Here is a 17920-nt window from a genome sequence, read left to right as displayed (position 1 = left end):
GTTAACGGAGGGGTGTGATCCCCCGGTACCCCTCACCCTAACCACCGTGCCGGTGAGAGCTGCGCGGGTGGTGCGGCCCCGGCCTGGGAGCGTTAGCTGTTCACAGCCAAAACCGGCTGGACCGAGGGCTACTGCGGAGCTAGCCAGCACCATCCGAAGAAGACGCCGCCAGCCTTCGCGTTTGCAAGGCGAGCCGCTGGGGTTACGAAGGTGCTTCCATTCATTCTTACGGCAGCGAAACTAATTTAAACAGGTCACACAGAGTTAAACGTTTCTTTCCACTGACCGCTGTTGTATAGTATTCTGTACTCTGCTTTTATTTTTCTTTTAGTACTGGATTGCATTTTTGGATTATCTAGTCAGTGGTCAGGTAATAGATATTATTCTTGTCTCAGTCGTTGTTATATTGCTGAAGGTAATTCTTATTTGTGACTCCTTCCTGAACTTTCTTTTCAACTGAAATGAACTGGAAGATCAATCGTCACTTTTGGAGGGAAAACTTGTAGAGTTGTGATTCGAGACATTGGCTCGCATCTCCTCGCTACAGCGTGAATGCCTGAGCAGTAAAAGGCTCCGCACACAGTAAAATGGTCCTTTTAAGTGGTGTTTTCAGCCCGATAGCCAGGCATGCTTTATAGCACAGTAAATGTAATAGTGCGCAGAGGGATAAGCGTAATCAGAATGCAGCAAAATAGTTGTGATGCAGCCATCATCGTAACCTCAAAAGTAAAAATTCCACAAACTCTTCTTAGACCTGTAACCCCAGGTCGATTTACAGCCATATTGCCAGCAGGTATATGATGTATAAGCATTTGAAAGAAACCAAGACAGTTTACATATTCTTACAAAGTGACTGAGTCATGAACTTACATAGCTGTTCCCCTGTGTTACCAGGACTGTTGGACGCTTCCTCAAATCATCGTGGTAAAATGTGAAAGAATGCTTCCAGAGATGGCAAAAGTCCTAGAAATAAAAGAAGTAGACTTAAATAAGGATCAGTAAATATCTGATATAAAAATTAGCTTGATTTTAAGAGAGAAATGTGTGCATTTTCAGTATGTCTTTAACTTTCCATTACATATTTTAGCTAACAGTTTACAAGTTACAGAAATAATGTCTAATTTTTCCATCTATTCACGCATGCTTATTGTAGTACACTACACTGGGAAGAAAACTTCTAGAACTTGGCCATGTTTGACTAAATGGTAAACACAGACTGTTACAGGTGAAGAAATGTACAGGTATAACTTTAAGAATGTAAGTTATCATCCATTTGAGTTCTGTTGTCAGTATACGTTAGGCCAGGCCAAATGCTCCTAGTTATAATTTTCATAGCACAACTAGCCTCATTATTTATAGTAATATTAATCACAGCAAAAAAAACCCCAACCACCTCAAAGCTGGATGAAGAATTAAAGGACTTTAAAAGCAGTCTTTTTGTGTGCTACAGTCACTTTCATTTTCTTACCTTCTATGCGCTTGGCCCTTGAATCCATTCTTTAACTGGACTATACATTTTTAGAGGAGAGGTTGGGTTCAATTTTCTGTTTACATTAGCACCTAACGCAAGGAGAACCTCATTCATTATTGCAACATTGTACCAATACTTGCAAACATTTAAGCAAATGATCCAATATACAGGCTGAGACAACAGCAGTTCTCTCCCCTCACGCTTTCTAGTTGATGCCATTCAACCAATCAATGCTTTCTGGGACTTCAACTCTTCCTGTAAAAAATTAGTAGCCACCTTCCCTCTCACTGGGACGTCAGTGGGAACAGTAGTTGGCCTTTTAATTTTACAGTTCAGCGAACATCCCCGTTATCTCTCAGGATTTAGCCGCTGTATTTCAGAGCTTCTTTGGGGCCTCCAGCTCTTACCCAATAACCACATCCTGTTTACAATTGAGACCAATTCTGCTTAACCTCCTTACTTCATGTTGCCCACTCAGACCTTCCGGCCTCTGATGTCTGAAATCTCTTGTCAGTGTTTTATACCCCAGCCCAAAGACCAAGTGTCTTGCACAGCTGGGGAAGAAGCAATCAGACCCAACTAGTTTGCAACATCTTTGTACTCAACTGTGACAGAGTCCAGCTGTGACAGAGTGACTGTTAAATGTTCATGAGTCACTTAGCCCCCAGCAGTGCATCTTCATTGGCTGCACAAATCCCTGCCACCAAATGAATCCATTTGGTTTTGGTCGTCTTTGCCTGCCTTTTCTTACTGATCCTGTTATTTACTGCTCCTAGAAAAGGAGAGAGAAGATCACCTGCTCATTTCTTGATCGGTATTCTACAGATGCCACATAAGCAACCACTATTCCTAATAGGTATTTGAGGCAATGGGGCATGTCGTGTTGGCCTACATACCAGTGCGATCCCACAGACCATTAGTTGGTGCAGGTCGGACTTGCTGGGTCTTTTGCCTCAAGATAATCTCAGTAACTTCATAGATAACTGCAGAGTGCAGCCATCACTGTGCTTACGGTCTTTTTTCTTCTTTTTTTGTGGGGTAGTATACCACCAGTGTTAGCATGAAGGAGAAAGAGAATGATGGTAGTCCCACACAAGCCAGAATGAGTAGAAGCCCACCCAGTTATAATGTATGCTAAGATTTGATGGAATAATCCCAGAGCAGTGGGTAGGTAGTGAAGTGACAGGTCCACTCACGGTGTTTGTCATTGGTTTGTACGTAAGCCCCAAAAGTGTTACCGGTTGTATCCAGAGAAGGCAGTGTACACTAGGTGATTTGCACACCATAATAATTATTGCACTACTCAGCATGGACGAGAAAAGTACCATCAGAAGTGACCCAAAGATCTCTGCTTGGCCTCTAACTGTACTAAAGCTTTTGACAGTCAGTCAGTCCAGGCTTTGAACACTAACTAAGACGCTTAGCTTTCCTGAGAACTTCTTAATGGTGCTTAGTCACTCACACTGCAGAGTCAGGATCGACTGAGCCCTAGCCAAACATTTCCTTGCCATAAATAGAAAGAAGCTGGGAAACATTTCTGAACTAATCCTATTCAGGTTGTTCTACTCAAATGTATTGGACAGGGCAGTGTAACCACAGCTCCAAATGAGTTTTGGAATCTTTCCTGGCTGCTGGGAAACTGCTCAAGCTTTCTAGACTCAGAGCTGTTGCCAAACAAACATCTGTGATTTTTTTTCCCCCAATAATCTGCATTGGTGACAAATCCTAAGGAGGAGTTCCAGCTACAGGTGATCTTTTTGATATTTCTGCAGCTTAATTTGAATAAGCCATAAACAAGAAGGAAATGAAGAGCATGTGTCAATTAGCTGATCAGCTCCTGGAAAAAAGCCATGCTAGTACTTGCCGTAACATCAATTGGAGATGAACTGTCTACTGTTTGTAGATTCCCCCATTTCAGGAACATCCTGATTGACCACGCCTGTGCTGGTATGATGAGTTCCTGCATCTGGAAGCCTGTGTGATCTTTGGCAGGCTCACAGATTATGGGCATCTTTTATTAAAGACCTATGGAACATCGTGACTAACCCTATGTATGGATGTCATTAGGCTGTATGGACGTGCATGGCAGAGAGAGGGCACATCCTACCGCTGCAAGGACTGCACCAGGATTCCTGCACGTTCAGCTCAGGTCAGCAAGCATAATGACAAGTGCATACATTGGTTGTTGAAGTATGAATTGGAAGGGCTCTGCAGCATTGATCTACCCAACTAGTGTAGATAATAATACACAAGTGCCCATGTAGCTGTTGTGTGTTAAGCTAGAGCATGGCAAAAGAAAGAGGCATGGCTGTCTTAGGAAGAATGTAAGGAATTGTTACCAGTTGACCACTGTGGGTCTCTGACTGCTGGCCACTACCAGTGGTGTGTGACCGGAGGTGAATAGCTACAATGCACTAGCAAGGGAGAGTACATAAGGCAAAAGGAACGAATGACAGCAGCACTATGCGATGGAAACGTGAGACTTGTGAAAGAGGTTGTGCACCGTCCTGCTTAGTAACTCACATGCCTATTTGCACTTTTGTCCCACCACTGTCATCTTGGACCAGAGAAAAGCAGTGTCAGCTATTAAACTATATACAAAAAATTACTGTATCTAATGAAAATATGTTTATTGCTTATTATCTATTGACCTATTTACCTATTATTCTCATCTTCACTGATGCCACACAGTCCCTTCAAAAAATGTTGTACTTAAGCGTCCATCTGTCTTTTTTTCATGAGACAGAGGCTCTTTAAATAAAAAAAAAAATCAAAGAAATATTTAAGGAGGATGTTAACACCACATTTTTTGTTTTCAAATTTACTTTCGTTATTTTCAGCCATGTCTTCAGTACCTATGATTAGGTCATCCTAGCAGCATAGTCTGACTGATTTGGCTCCAGCCAATCCTTTCCTTTTATCACTGTCTGAAGGAATAATTTATTTTTCTGCTTATCCAAATCTTCTTTGGCCAGTGCAGGCATTTAATTAATTTTGTTCTTATGTTGTACTAAAAATGCACAGTTCTCTCTTGTTCATGCAGTCTGTTGATTTCTTCTGCTTTCTGTATCGCATTTTACTTGAGCCTGGGCCAGCTCTGTGTTAAGAATAGAGGTATTTCAACCCTAGCATGTACTCTACTCTCCTGCTTCACACTTTTAGTTACAACAGCTTCCTCTGTTGTCCTGTACCCTTTAAATTAATCTCTTGTGCAATCAAAACAGGCAGTTTTGGTGGCAGGGTATTTCTTCTTTTTTGTTCATCATTTTCTAGGGTATAGTGCATAAACAGTCCTAGGAGCAGGGTTCACAATTCAGGATGTCTCCCTTCCAAGCGGATAGTCTGTAAGCTGCAGAGATCACCTCCTTCTGTCACCTACTCTCTGTTTGGAAAAAAATCAGTAAATAAAGGAGAGGATAGATTCTCTTTCCATGGCATTTTCCTCTGGATTGTGTCTACTCATTAGGTGGAAAGTGGGGTGTCTGAATTAAAATTCTTATTTCCTTGTCACAAATAAGCACCACCAGGGCTAGGCAGCCACAGAATGAGCAGTTTTGAAGTGCAGTGTTGTGCTTAGGCTCCTAAAATCTACGTCTGTTATACTTTGGATCTTATCCTTTGTCAATTTCTTCCATTCCTAACTAACTATATTTTTATGGAAACTTTTTTGCGTATGATTTTGTCTCATAATGTTTATCTCTCACTTGAACTGAAGTGTTTGGGGGTTTTCAGTCTCCGTATATTTATAAGAAAATCATTACTCAAGATACTGCTAGTGGATTGTAATGATTTACAGGGGGACCATGTAATATGTACAGTCAACATTTAAGTTTGCTTAATATGTTGTAGTTGTTGTTTAGATGCCAAAGCAAAATTACAAATAATGATACTAAGGAATTTCTACTTTTAACCCGGTCTATGCCATCACTTCAACATGTAATTAACCTTATGTTTCCTTCAATGCAATCCGTGCACCTTCTTAACAGTATGTATAAGCTTAAGCTACATCAGGAGAAGACATGATTTACTCAACTGATAGTATGACATACTTGGCATCAGTACAAAACTCGCATCATTACTTGCCTTATATCGCATTGCTTTGCAATTTGTTCTATTCTGATGGATATTTGAAACATATTAATGCAGAATCATATAAGCACAGAATAACTGAGGTGAGAAGGGATCTCTGGTGGTCATCTGGTCCAACGGTCCACTCAGTCATAAATTGGATCCAACTTCAAAGTCAGATCATGTTGCTCAGGGTCATGTCTAATTTTTGCATATCTCCAAAGATGGAGATTCTGTAACCTCTGATTTTTGCATTATTACAAAATAAAATTACAATTTCATGTCCCATGTGCTGCATTTCTGTTTTCTCAGTTTTACATTAATAGTAGGCCTAAGCCAGGATAAAACCTCAGATGTACAATGCTAGGACAGTCAGAACAGGTTTTAAACAAGGTAAGGCTTTTATCTAACTAGAAAAATATGGGCTGATACTTTACCGAGTAATGAATATTGTTTCATATGTATTTATCATACACATCTTATGGTATTCGGTCAAGTATAATACATGTGCTTCTTATTATAGTGCCACTTTAAGACCTGTGTAACAGAGTGAAGTAAATATGAAATACAATCTGTCTCCATTAAAAGGCAGCAAAATATTACAAGTGAAATCAACACAAGCTTTATAAAATAGCCAAATTAAGATGAAGTATGAGTGTCTGCCAAGTGAAGAAGGATTTTCTTGGACTAAGTGAATTAAAGCTAAAATACGATGGACAAAACTAATTTATCCATTCTTAAAACAGATTTATAGTGCTGCAATTTTAAAAGTGTCTTTCAAATATAGTGATCTGTTTATATACAGTATTTTGTATGAAGTGTAGCCTTTTAGACAGGATCTTTCATCAGTGAGTCATTTTAAGTGACTGCCCACTACAAGGAAAAATAAAGCTCACATATTTTATTGCTGTCATTGTAATTACAATGCATTAGTTGGAGGGAGATTCCTGTTGTACAGTAGTTTAACAATCTAGACAAGTACTCATTTAGATTACAGAAACATTAGACCTTTGTTAAAAATGGCTACTATTTCACTGGTATTTTTTGTTCTTACTTTAAATTAAAAGCAGTGAATTACAGAAACTGCAAGGCTAAGCATGCAAGCAAGCAAGCAGACAATCCCTTTAATGATGTTGAAGCTAGAAGATCCAAAATGCATCTATGCTTCATTTAATTTTAGGCTTTTTTTTTTTTTTAGTACATTTATTTTCATTCATGTTACCATTTTTCTGTGAATGTAAACCCTTCTTGTAACACCAGTTCTGAAATAATAATACCAGATACATATTTAAATTTTCTGATCAGCTCAGTTGTGCGAGAAAACTTCAGATTTCAAGACAATTAAACGATGCCCCATAAAAACAAGAGGATTCTATATAGTTTTAACTTCATTCCAAGCATGGCAAGCAGTACTTCTTTCCGCATCTTCCCCCCTCCCTCCCAACGAGTGAAACAGGAGGTGAAATGCAAGGACAGCGGAGGCTTTCCGGAGAAAATGCTTGTGCCCTTCAATTTAAGAAGAACATAACAATTTGAAATTAACAAGGCAGATAATTGTTTCAGAGAAAGTAAATGGGTAACAAGGCAAATGGGTAGGAGAAGCCTAGAGTATGCAGGACAGATTCCAATTTATTAAAGTCAATAAGCCTGACAATTCTCAATTCTTCCAATCTTTACATTTTTTTAGATTCTGTCCCAAGACACTAGTCAGTGAGCTTCTTGAGTAGGCTTTAGGTCCAATTGGTGACTTAATCTAAGACTTTTTGAAACCCTACTTGAGGCAATTGAACTTTGGCATGGCACTGATTGAATTAAAGCCTAGAGGAAGTTGTAAGCTTTAATTAGATCAGCCCAGCAAGTGCTGTAGTGAATGGCATTGTCCTGACCAGAATTTAGACCTAGCGCTGGGATTAAGTTCAGCACCTTGATGTCTTACCATGATTTTGAACTTTACTTCAGGCAGGGTGTGTAAGGAGTCATTAATATCTGCTCCTTCAAATCTCCCTGTGAGTCACCATCCCTTCTGCCATAGCAGCCCAGTTAGGGCTGGTTACAGCGCCAGTTAGGAATAGCCATCATTTATTAATTATACCTATATTTTATAGTGCATTACCATGTAGATGGTCAGGCCAAAAAGACAGTTTCTGAGAAACAGTGGGAGAAAGACTATTGGTGCAGAGGCCCACCTCTTTAGGCCAGACAGACAGGTTAATGGGAAAGAAGACATTATCTTCATTTTAGCAACTGGAAATTGAGACACACACACAAGTAAAGCCGGCTGGTTTAGCTGTGCAAGTATCAAATCGTACGATTTGTACTGTTTCATACAGCTACACCTAAATTACAATCTGCAGTGGAAACTGTTTAATTTGCATTAGATTTGCATTTTCCCCCTTACCCATAAAGCAAATAGCTTTCCTGTAACAATGTTGAGGCGTGTCCAGAGGTATTGCGGAGGCTGTGGGCACAGCCTGAGGGTACCCAAAGCTCTGCCTCCCTGCCAGGTTGAGGAGATCTGTTTTCCTCTTCCCTTTCTCCGGCCAGCCCCACTCCCTCTGTCCTTTTCCTCAGCACACAGCGTGCTGCTCCTCGTGGAGGCTGAGTGGCCCTTAGTTACCTTGTGAAGTTTTTAAGGCAAAAATGGCGGCTAAGGTTTTGAAAAGCACTCCACCCTAACTAATAAATACTAAACTGCACTAACTCTGGACCATGAAGGTTTCATTGTAAAGACAGTTTGATACATATTCTGTCAGGGTGCTGTGAGGGCTGGTGGCTTCCTGGGTCGTTAGGGGCTGCCCATGGGGGTCCGTAGGGACAGGGCCTGGCAGCCAGGGCCCTACCCACCCCCCCCATCCAGGAGCAGGCAGCCAGCAGGTCCCAGGGCAGCCCCAGCCCTGGGCACCAGGAACCTCCCTGGGGACGGGCTGAGGCTAGGCTGGGACATGGGCCTGTGGCAGGGCAGGGCTGTGGGGAGCTGGAGACCAGCCCTGCTGCAGCATCGCTGGGGCAGGGGCTGACGTGGGGTCCTGGGCCGTGGGGGACCCCTGGGGGGCCGGGCAGGGACAGTCAGGGCTGGTGGTGCCCCCGGGACCCTGACATTTTCATGCCAACATCTAAAGAAGCAATTCATATCTGAAGGGCAGTGTGCTGGTTTTGGCTGGGGTAGAGTTAATTTTCCTCACAGTAGCTAGTATGGGGCTGTGTTTTGGATTTGTGCTGAACTCAGTGTTGATAACACAGGGATGTTTTCCTTACTGCTGAGCAGTGCTTACACACAGTCAAGGCCTTTTCTGCTTCTCACCCCACCCCACCAGCGAGTAGGCTGGGGGTGCACAAGAAGTTGGGAGGGGACACAGCCGGGACAGCTGACCCCAACTGACCACAGGGATATCCCATACCATATGACGTCATGCTCAGCATATAATGCTGAGGGAAGAAGAAGGAAGGGAGGACATTTGGAGGTGTGGCATTTGTCTTCCCAAGTGATGGAGCCCTGCTTTCCTGGAGATGGCTGAACACCTGCCTGCCGATGGGAAGTAATGAATGAATTCCTTGTTTTGCTTTGCTTGCGTGTGCGGCTTTTGCTTTCCCTATTAAACTGTCTTTATCTCAACCCACGAGTTTTCTCATTTTTACCCTTCTGATTCTTTCCCTCATCCCACTGGAGGGGGAGTGAGCAAGTGCTGTGTGGTGCTTAGTTGCTGGCTGGGGTTAAACCACGACAGGCAGTCTTAATTTATGTCCCATGGAAATTTTTTTCTATGTCATGACTATTTTTGTCTAGAAGTTCAGCAAAAGCAAAATTTTTTAAAGAGAAAAATGTATCTCATAAATAATCCTTATATCAAATATAAGTGATTCAGTCCCTTGCTTTATATTTAGCGTGAGCATGCATTCATAGTCCTACAATGTTTTTTTGGGAAAGATTGTATAAAGTTGCTCCATTTTCAAATTTAAAATTGGAGAATCTGGTAATAGTTATATAATGTGAATGATATTATTAAAGCTGTTTATTTTGTTTCACTTAACGTGAAAATGAGTTTAAGATTTATATCGTGCAACGTCACCTACTCCCTATTACAGAAGTAAATGGAAAGATCTTCTCACTCTCAGTCTTCTAACTCCCAAGCAAGAGAGTCCATTGTTTTTGTGAGAGCTGATTTAAGAATAAATAAAACCTGGGCTTCTCTGATCTGTGTCACTCACACTGTCTGTCTCACTTGTTGCGTATTTTCATTTGACTGCATAGTTTTTGCCACTAAAAGAGAGTTCTCTTGTTTATTTCCAGCACTACATAGTGACTTCACAAGTGGCAATGAAAGGAAACAGGACTTGTAATGAGTCATCACAAACAAGTGCAAACAAGCAGTTTTCTTTCATTTGCTATTTATTATGCACTGTAAGCCTAACATAGATTTGGAGAACTATCTGCGTGTATCTTAAAATTAAAGAAATGCTCCATTTTAGGCAGTGATTGTGAAAAATTTTCAAAATCCATTTTGCTATTCTTGTTCCGTTGTGCCCAGCCTTATCAGAAATAGTGTGTAGTCCCTAGCACTAGCTTTTAGTATAGTTTGTTCCCTTGAAATTGAGCAAATTCATCAGGGATTATCGATGGCCAGGCTAGGCTAGACATCAGGTCACTTACATTTCCACCATTTATATGTTCGTCAATTCCTAACTAGGTATTTAGGAACTCTCCATATATTAGATGCTATATCCATGTCTACAGACTTCCTCCTGACTACTCCATTCAGGTTTGGAGGCACTCATAGACGTACTGTGTTTCAGGAATCCCCTAGAGCCACCACGTACCAGAAGCCACCATATACTTAGAAGAGTCGTGAGGCTGCTCTATCTTTCGTTAGGTGCTTTGACATACCTTTGTCTATCTCACTGATCCTGCACTAAACACAGTTTTTTAGATCTAAGAATTTAGGCCACTGAATAGTATTTTCAAGGAAATATTCTCATATAAGCATAAATTTGGTAAAGTGTATCTCTGACAGCTGGATTCATAATGCCTGTGACTTTAGAGCTTTCAGGTGTAGATAGATGTATTGAAAAGGTGTCTTCCCAGAAAAAAAGCATATTAGAGTTATACTATGATAAAACTTCAGCTCTTCTGAAATGCAATATATAAGGATTAACAAACATTGCCCCAAAAAACCCTGTACATGAAACTGTTCACATAATGCTGAAGAATAATGCTTTCTTCCTCACAGCTTTTGAAAGCATGTTATCTTTGAGCTAAGTAAACGATTAAGTGAAATAAGAAGTTTATCTTGTCTCCCTATTCTGTTCTGCATAGGTTCTTATTACCACTATCACCACTGTAGCTGTTGAGTGAACACCAGTTCTGCATTCAGCATTATAACTCTCATTTGTCATATGCAGCTTGTTTTCTCTCAGTCTCTAAGGAGAATTATATGAGCAGTATAATGTTTCCCTTTGGTAGTTTTCTTTGAGGTGGAGAGTTGGTTGCACATACGCGCTGCTGTACTTTTATATGAGAGAAAGTATGATCAAAGAAATGTGCCTTGCACTTCAAACAGAAAATTATGTTTGTGACAATCCATATTTCATCAAAACTGTGAATTAAATTTAGGGAAAAAAGAGAACTTTGTTTAAACAATAAAGAAAAAGCTTTCATAAAGGTCAAAGCAGAGAGAAATATTTCTTCTAAGAATATAAATAGAATAAGTAAATACTTAAAAAAGGGAATGTTTTTTAAACAAACTTTCCCCACAGAGCTCTTGCTACACAAAAACTGTAGGATAGTTCAACCAGTGAAACTCATGCCCAGCAGAAGTAAAACATTCTAAAATTTAATAGGACCAAAATGTGCTCATGTATTTTCGTGCTGGAAAATACCAAAATTAAACAAATTAAAGGAAGAGCATAAATAGGGAAAAGCAAGATTCTGCTTTGCTTTTCATACATTTTAAAAAAGATTGTAATCTACCACTGCCTAATATTTAATTTCTGAAGTAATTACGTGCATTGTGTAGTGTTTGTGAAATAAACATACAACTTGAAACAGTGTTAAGATATCACACCCTCCCCAGTCAGAACAAGCTGCACATTTCTTTTGTATAATACAAAGTATGCAAGTGGGTAAAAAGTAGTGTGACCTGGAGGTCAGTGACTTCCAGCTCCAGTGGATTAACAGAGAAATGCATCCCAAGATTGAAGATTCTTTGGTGGAGGTCGCTTCCTTCAGCTCCTGGCTGGTCGAATGTGGAATTGTGAGTATGAGTGCTTCAGCTGACCTCAACTGCCACAGTATTACATGAGCGGGAACTATGCAAAGGACAACGTAATCCCCCCTGCCCCCATATTTCTATGCATTTTCCTCTTACACTTCTTTTACTCAATACTCATGTCCCTCAACTGTTCCTTTTATTGCTCTAATGTAAAGGTATATGTGATACTTGGAAATCCAAGGGAAAAGTATTTAAAAATGACTTTCAGTTTTATGAAAATGTTTGAACCAGAAAAGATTTACTGAGATAATTTATTGTGTAGATTTGCATAAAATCTGAGAACTTTCCAGTAACGGGGTAACAAAAGATACAAAAATACTTGCTTGCTATACCACCAGATGTCAGATAATCATGAGGAGTGGTATCAGATGTTATGTACTCTTGGTTTTTCTCCATCCTGGCTACCTCCCCACGTAGTTCGTTGCCCTTCATACTTTATTCTGGTGCATCCTGAAGGAACTTTGAGCTTAATGTTTCCTGTGAGCTATCTCATCACAGTTATAGCTACTGTCTCTTGATGCTGATCTGTAAGCCTGTCACATTTCACCAAAGACCTTGACCATCTTTTAACTATGTCTTGGGTATCCTCTTGTTTGCCTTCAGTTAACACACAGAGAATCAGACCCCTTGGTCTTCCTCCCAGAACATTATGTTATTCATACATCAGACACAGCTCACAGTGTGAGCTCATGCTACCAGCACTAAAAGTAGTATATTTGAATTCTCCTCCTGCTCCCTCTCCACAGCAATACAAGCTCTGATTTTACTTCATCTTCTTTCTCAGTGTCACAAAGATTTCTCTCCTCAAGGGTGTGTTCCTTTCTCGGGTCCTCATCCCATAACTAATGCAACATCTCTCCAGCTTCTTTAAAAACATCTTTTCACGCATTTTTTTTCCATGAAACATAGCCACACAAGTTATCGTCCTTGCCCATCATTTACCATTATATCATTCTTTCTTTTTACCCCTACTTACTCTTCATCTGATATTATCTCAAATTCAAGCATTTTGTCAGCATTTTCAAGTTCTGTAAGACCCAGTTCCTCCTTACACACCTAAATTAATTTGTGATGGTCATATTTCTAACTTTTACTATTTGCTTGGGAGGGTCTCCTCTTTTCCTCCATGCTGCCCTACATGCATATACATAAAGTTTCTGAAATCAATTTACAAGGCTGAGTAAGTCTTTCAGAAAGCCCTATGCCTTTCATGCAATGTTAGGCTTAAAAAACAGGAAAAATATTTTTTGTGTCTCTTATGGTATATAATTTACCACTTTTCTCATAGGGGATGAACTTCTTTTGCTTCCCACCACATAGTAAACAATGTAGCAAAAAAAAAAAAAAAACTCATAATAGAAATTAAAATAATGGATTTGAATTGATAGACCTTATACACAGAAGTCAAACATCACAGGAGATTGTTTTGAAAGAAAAGAAGAGCAGTTTCTTTTCTGAAGTATCTTTGTACACACAGGAATTAGTTTAAGTGTCTGAGGTTGCTCTAAGACTATTTGCTTTCTTGACATTATCAGGGATGCTGAGAATAGCCTCAAGGTGGAGATGCATTTACTTTACATTTAACAGGGGGAAAAAACCCAAATAAAGCCAACAAAAGCACAATAAAAACTCCACCTTTACTATTTTGAATATTTTAGTGAAATGTAGATTGTCGAAGGAAGTATAGATAAAGGAAGACTTGGTTTGTCTTATTTAGTCTTTAATGATGTCCACCTGAACAGCTATTATGTAAAAAAAAAAGTCATTGACTAGACCTGCATAAAAGACAAAAAATGAAAGTAAAATGAAACAGAAATAAGTAGTAAATTAAAAACAATAATAATGCTAACAGAATATTCCAAGATATGCTTAATGTATGTGTTGATATATTATGTATTTATTAATGATCTGGAAAAGACAGTTAATGACATCTAGGTGAGAGAACTAGTCAGAAGACTTCACAAAGCTAAGAAGAGTCATATGACCAGCAAAATAAAATGCTGGTAAATTAATATATAGCGTGGGAAAATTTCAAATATAAATATGAATATTTATTTTCATGTTTTAAATTGCCAGCATCATGCCTGTATTATGTATTTATTAATGATCTGGAAAAGACAGTTAATGACATCTAGGTGAGAGAACTAGTCAGAAGACTTCACAAAGCTAAGAAGAGTCATATGACCAGCAAAATAAAATGCTGGTAAATTAATATATAGCGTGGGAAAATTTCAAATATAAATATGAATATTTATTTTCATGTTTTAAATTGCCAGCATCATGCCTGTAGAAAGCTCAGGGAGAACCTGTGCTATAGCGAACAAATAAATTGTTACTGTGCACAATCAATTGTGCAGAATAAATAGAATATATTTGTAAAAATGATACTAATGGCATATTGAATTGAGACTGAATTTTGTCATTCTAAACATTATTGTAAGATGAAAATAGGTAAGCAGAGTCTGACCTGTTTAGGAAAACTGTAAGAAGATATCGGAGAGTAGGTCTACGTCATTCAGGAAAGAGATTAATTAAAGAGGCATCAGTTATATACAAATAATAGTGAAAAAGAGAAGGTTATGAGGGGTTATGAGAAGGGGATGAGTCTACTTTATACTTGGTCATCCAAGAAAAAAATGACAAACATTTAACTAAGAGTTAACAAACTAAAAATTGACTACACAAAATGAAGTGTTGGAATTTAATGCAAAAAATTAGTCAGCCAAGAGCTTTGAAAGATTTTAAAAGATGTTTGGATGATTAGTAAGAACATCCACTGATAATTAGCTGACAACTTTGAAAAATATTGCGTGTAGACATTCATGACTAGATTAATCAGAATTTAGCTGGAGTAAGGAAGGAAATTCCTCTACAGAGAGATCCGTTGTATTTCTTCATTTTGAAGTTTTTTCTAACTTCCTGTAACTGTCAAGTATTGTCTGCTGCCAGAAACGGGATTATATAGACAACTGATTTAATTCAATTGGAAAGCTGCTGTTCTCCTCCCAACTAAGGCAACGTTCATTTCTTTTGTGATAGCTTTTTACTTATGACTGAGTTTCTTTCTGCTTACAATATTTATAAGTATCTCACTTTCTTTATTGTTAGCAGAGACTGACTCTCTGTGCAGGAGCATTTCTGTTCCTGAAATTATTCTCTGAATTCTGCAATTTCCCTTCATATTTTGAAACAAGCATTTCCCACCCTGTAAACAATGCTAATGGGAAGATTAATCACTTCGTAAGTAATATAAATAAGAAAAATTCCCTGTGTTGTTTGTATGTGTTTGAGAAACCATGTTAAACTTTATATATATTTGGCAAACACAGTATCTGACATTTAAAAACTTATTAATATTTGGACAAGAATCCTGGAAGACACTTGAAATTCAAGCAGCAAATATGCCTGGATATCTGTAGGAAATTTTTACTGCGTACAAAGAAACTGCTTCTTCTGTGAAGCATTTGCAGTGTTTCAGGATTGAAGGGAGTTACGGAGGAGGTGCACTTCTAACTCGAAGAGCCTTTTAAAAGAACACCGCATGTACATACAGTTCCTTAAAGATTCTTTACTGTGTTATAGACTTAACATGACCATTCACATACATAATTTTAATACTGTGTGTCTGTTTTTCAGCTGTGTTGAGCTTTGAGAGTGAACACTGGACTGGTTATTTCACTTACAAGTTTTCATATTATCACAATGCTTTTTTACCCCAAAACATTGCAATGAAATTCACCCTTGAATTATTTGTTTCAAAGTATGCAAATACTATCGTTATATATATATATATTTATATATTTTTTAAATATATATTTGTTTTAAAAATGTAATTTATCAGCATTGGGTTTGTTGAATGTTTTTATTGTAGAGATTAAAAATCAAAACAAGAAGGAAAAGAGCGAATCAAATGCTAGTCTGAAAAATCAGGGCATGATGCCCTGGAGGGTATGAGATTCAGGCCTTCAAGGGCAGTACATCCCAATGGTAGGATCACTCAAGTGAGAAATTCCTGCCACTGGATATGACTGAATTCAACATTGATATGAAGCAGGAGTAACTCCAGAATTGCTCAGATACTAGAGTGGCAGGAACTCTATAAAATCCCTAATTAGAGAGATAGAAAGCTTGGTGTTTGATACACGTGTTGACTTAAGTCTGCAGTTCGCTCTGAACAATTCACTGGGAGTTGGGCTGGGGAGCCCTCTGGCTGCCCTGCAGTTGTTCTAGGTTGCCCAGGGCTTCAGTCATACTCAACATCAACATCTTAAAAGCAACTCCTCTCTTACCCTGCAAGTAAAACTCAGTACAGAGGTAAAAGCTAATACACTGTCAAAGGACAGGGCAGAAAAAACTTCTATATGCTCCCCTAAATGCCTTTCTACCACCAAACTTCACTCCCGGACTGAGCTGTCCCTTGCTGTCAGACCTGGCAAAGGAATGAGAAATTCAGAATTTGTGTTTAATGAAAAAGCATTGGAGATGTTAAAACTCACTATGAAAGTAGGAGTCCCCTTGAGTTTTTTGTATAACTCACCAAACAAGAGAAGGGTCAAAAGAGAGTACAGTCAGTTCTTCTGGAAAGTGTTCAAGGAACAAATCAATTCTCTAGCAGTCTGGAATCCCCTATTAAAGTGAAATCCCTGAAATACATCTGTATAGGCCAGAAATACGTTATGGTCAATGGTGAGCAGACCTAAAAAATCAGGACAATTACTTCTGATTCTTGCTGTGAGGAGACCTTCCATCAAGCTTAATATTCTTAGTCTGTACCGTCTGATTAAGATAAAATAAAATGCAGTCTTTATATGTGTCTATACTTAGCCACCTAACACCGTTTGAGATAGCTCTCTGAAAGGAATAGGTACCAGGCAAGACAATAATTTGTGAACCTGTTGGTATCCAAAGATAGCTGGAAAGAAGATATAACCATTGCATGCTTGAGCATGGTCAGCAGCTTGTCCTCATGAAAGGAGACATTAACAATTCTCGGCAGTAATATCTCTCTGATTATTAGTGTGTCTCTGCTAACTTTAGTCAGCCATGAAGAACACACTTAATGACGGTGAGATGGTGCATAATGATGTAGGTCTGAAATTTTTAATAGAAATTCTCTGTGTGACAAATGATGCATTAACTTTAAGTTGGACTGGGTCTTTAATATCCTGCCCAGTGAAAGAATCTCAGGAGTCTTACAGGTAGGACCAATTTTACAGCCAACTTTCTCATAATATGAAAAGATGACTTAGTCTTTAGAGTCTCCTCAATTTGGTCTTGCATCTGGTAAGGAAATTAGTGAATTTTGAGGGGTGAACAGCCTCCCAAATTTGTGTGTATATGTTTTACCTTCCTGAATATACCAAGAGACCAGTGTAGTAGTTGTTGCAGACTCTGCACTGTAAATTGTACTTCACAGTACGTGCAGTTGAGAATAATATAAAAAAGAAACTTGTTTGCATAAGGAAACTTCCTTTCCTTACACAAAATATTAGGAGGATGCACTTCTTAAACAGACAACATGAACTTTACAAAACCGGTGCCTCTTGATATCCATACGATAAATGACATTTTTTTAAATATTGCATTTGCTAGGCTTGTGTTCAAGTTTGTTGATTCTGTTCTGAAAATTAGAATTCCATGTTTATTGACTGTCTGTGCTTTTTTGCTAAAATTTGCCAAAAAAAAGATTTTTCTAATTGGCAGCAAAGCATACTACTTCTGAGATGTGAAAACCAAGATTGGCGTTTTACTGACTCACGTATCATGATAATGGCCCACCCCTTTGGCACCCTAAGCATATTAGAAATAGTTGTTTTGCCTCTAATTACACTGTTGTAATCACACAGTACATAAGGAAGATGGAATAAGTGTTTTGATTATTGGCAATGTAGAATCTGGTTCACTTTTCTATTGTCTTGTTGGATCTGTGACAAAACTAAGAAATAAAGTGTATATTGTACAAAAATTGATGTGATGTAGCTGACTAAAAGCAGAGAACGCAGTTGAAGTGGTGCCCCATGTTATGTAGCAGAAGAGAGAAGAACTACACATTAAATGCAAAACCAAAATCTGAACCTAGCGAATAAGTGTTAGTATTAGGCTGTTGCAAAAACTG

General features: G+C 38.8%; 1 protein-coding gene across 1 annotated transcript in view; it reads right to left on the bottom strand.

Annotated features, from left to right (window-relative positions):
- Positions 1–3482, bottom strand: part of STXBP5 (syntaxin binding protein 5) — a 116956-nt gene extending 113474 nt beyond the window's left edge. Inside the window, exons 1-3 of the mRNA XM_019472623.1 lie at positions 3336–3482; positions 871–963; positions 37–240 (exon numbers count right to left, since the gene is read on the bottom strand). Of these exons, the coding sequence (XP_019328168.1) occupies positions 37–240; positions 871–963; positions 3336–3482 (444 nt within the window). The remainder of the gene's footprint in view (positions 1–36; positions 241–870; positions 964–3335) is intronic.
- Between the last annotated feature and the right edge of the window lie 14438 nt (positions 3483–17920).

This window comes from Aptenodytes forsteri, unplaced genomic scaffold (genome assembly GCF_000699145.1).
Source record: "Aptenodytes forsteri isolate BGI_AS27 unplaced genomic scaffold, ASM69914v1 Scaffold82, whole genome shotgun sequence".
Taxonomy (NCBI): domain Eukaryota; kingdom Metazoa; phylum Chordata; class Aves; order Sphenisciformes; family Spheniscidae; genus Aptenodytes; species Aptenodytes forsteri.
This window is presented reverse-complemented; position numbering and strand designations above follow the sequence as displayed.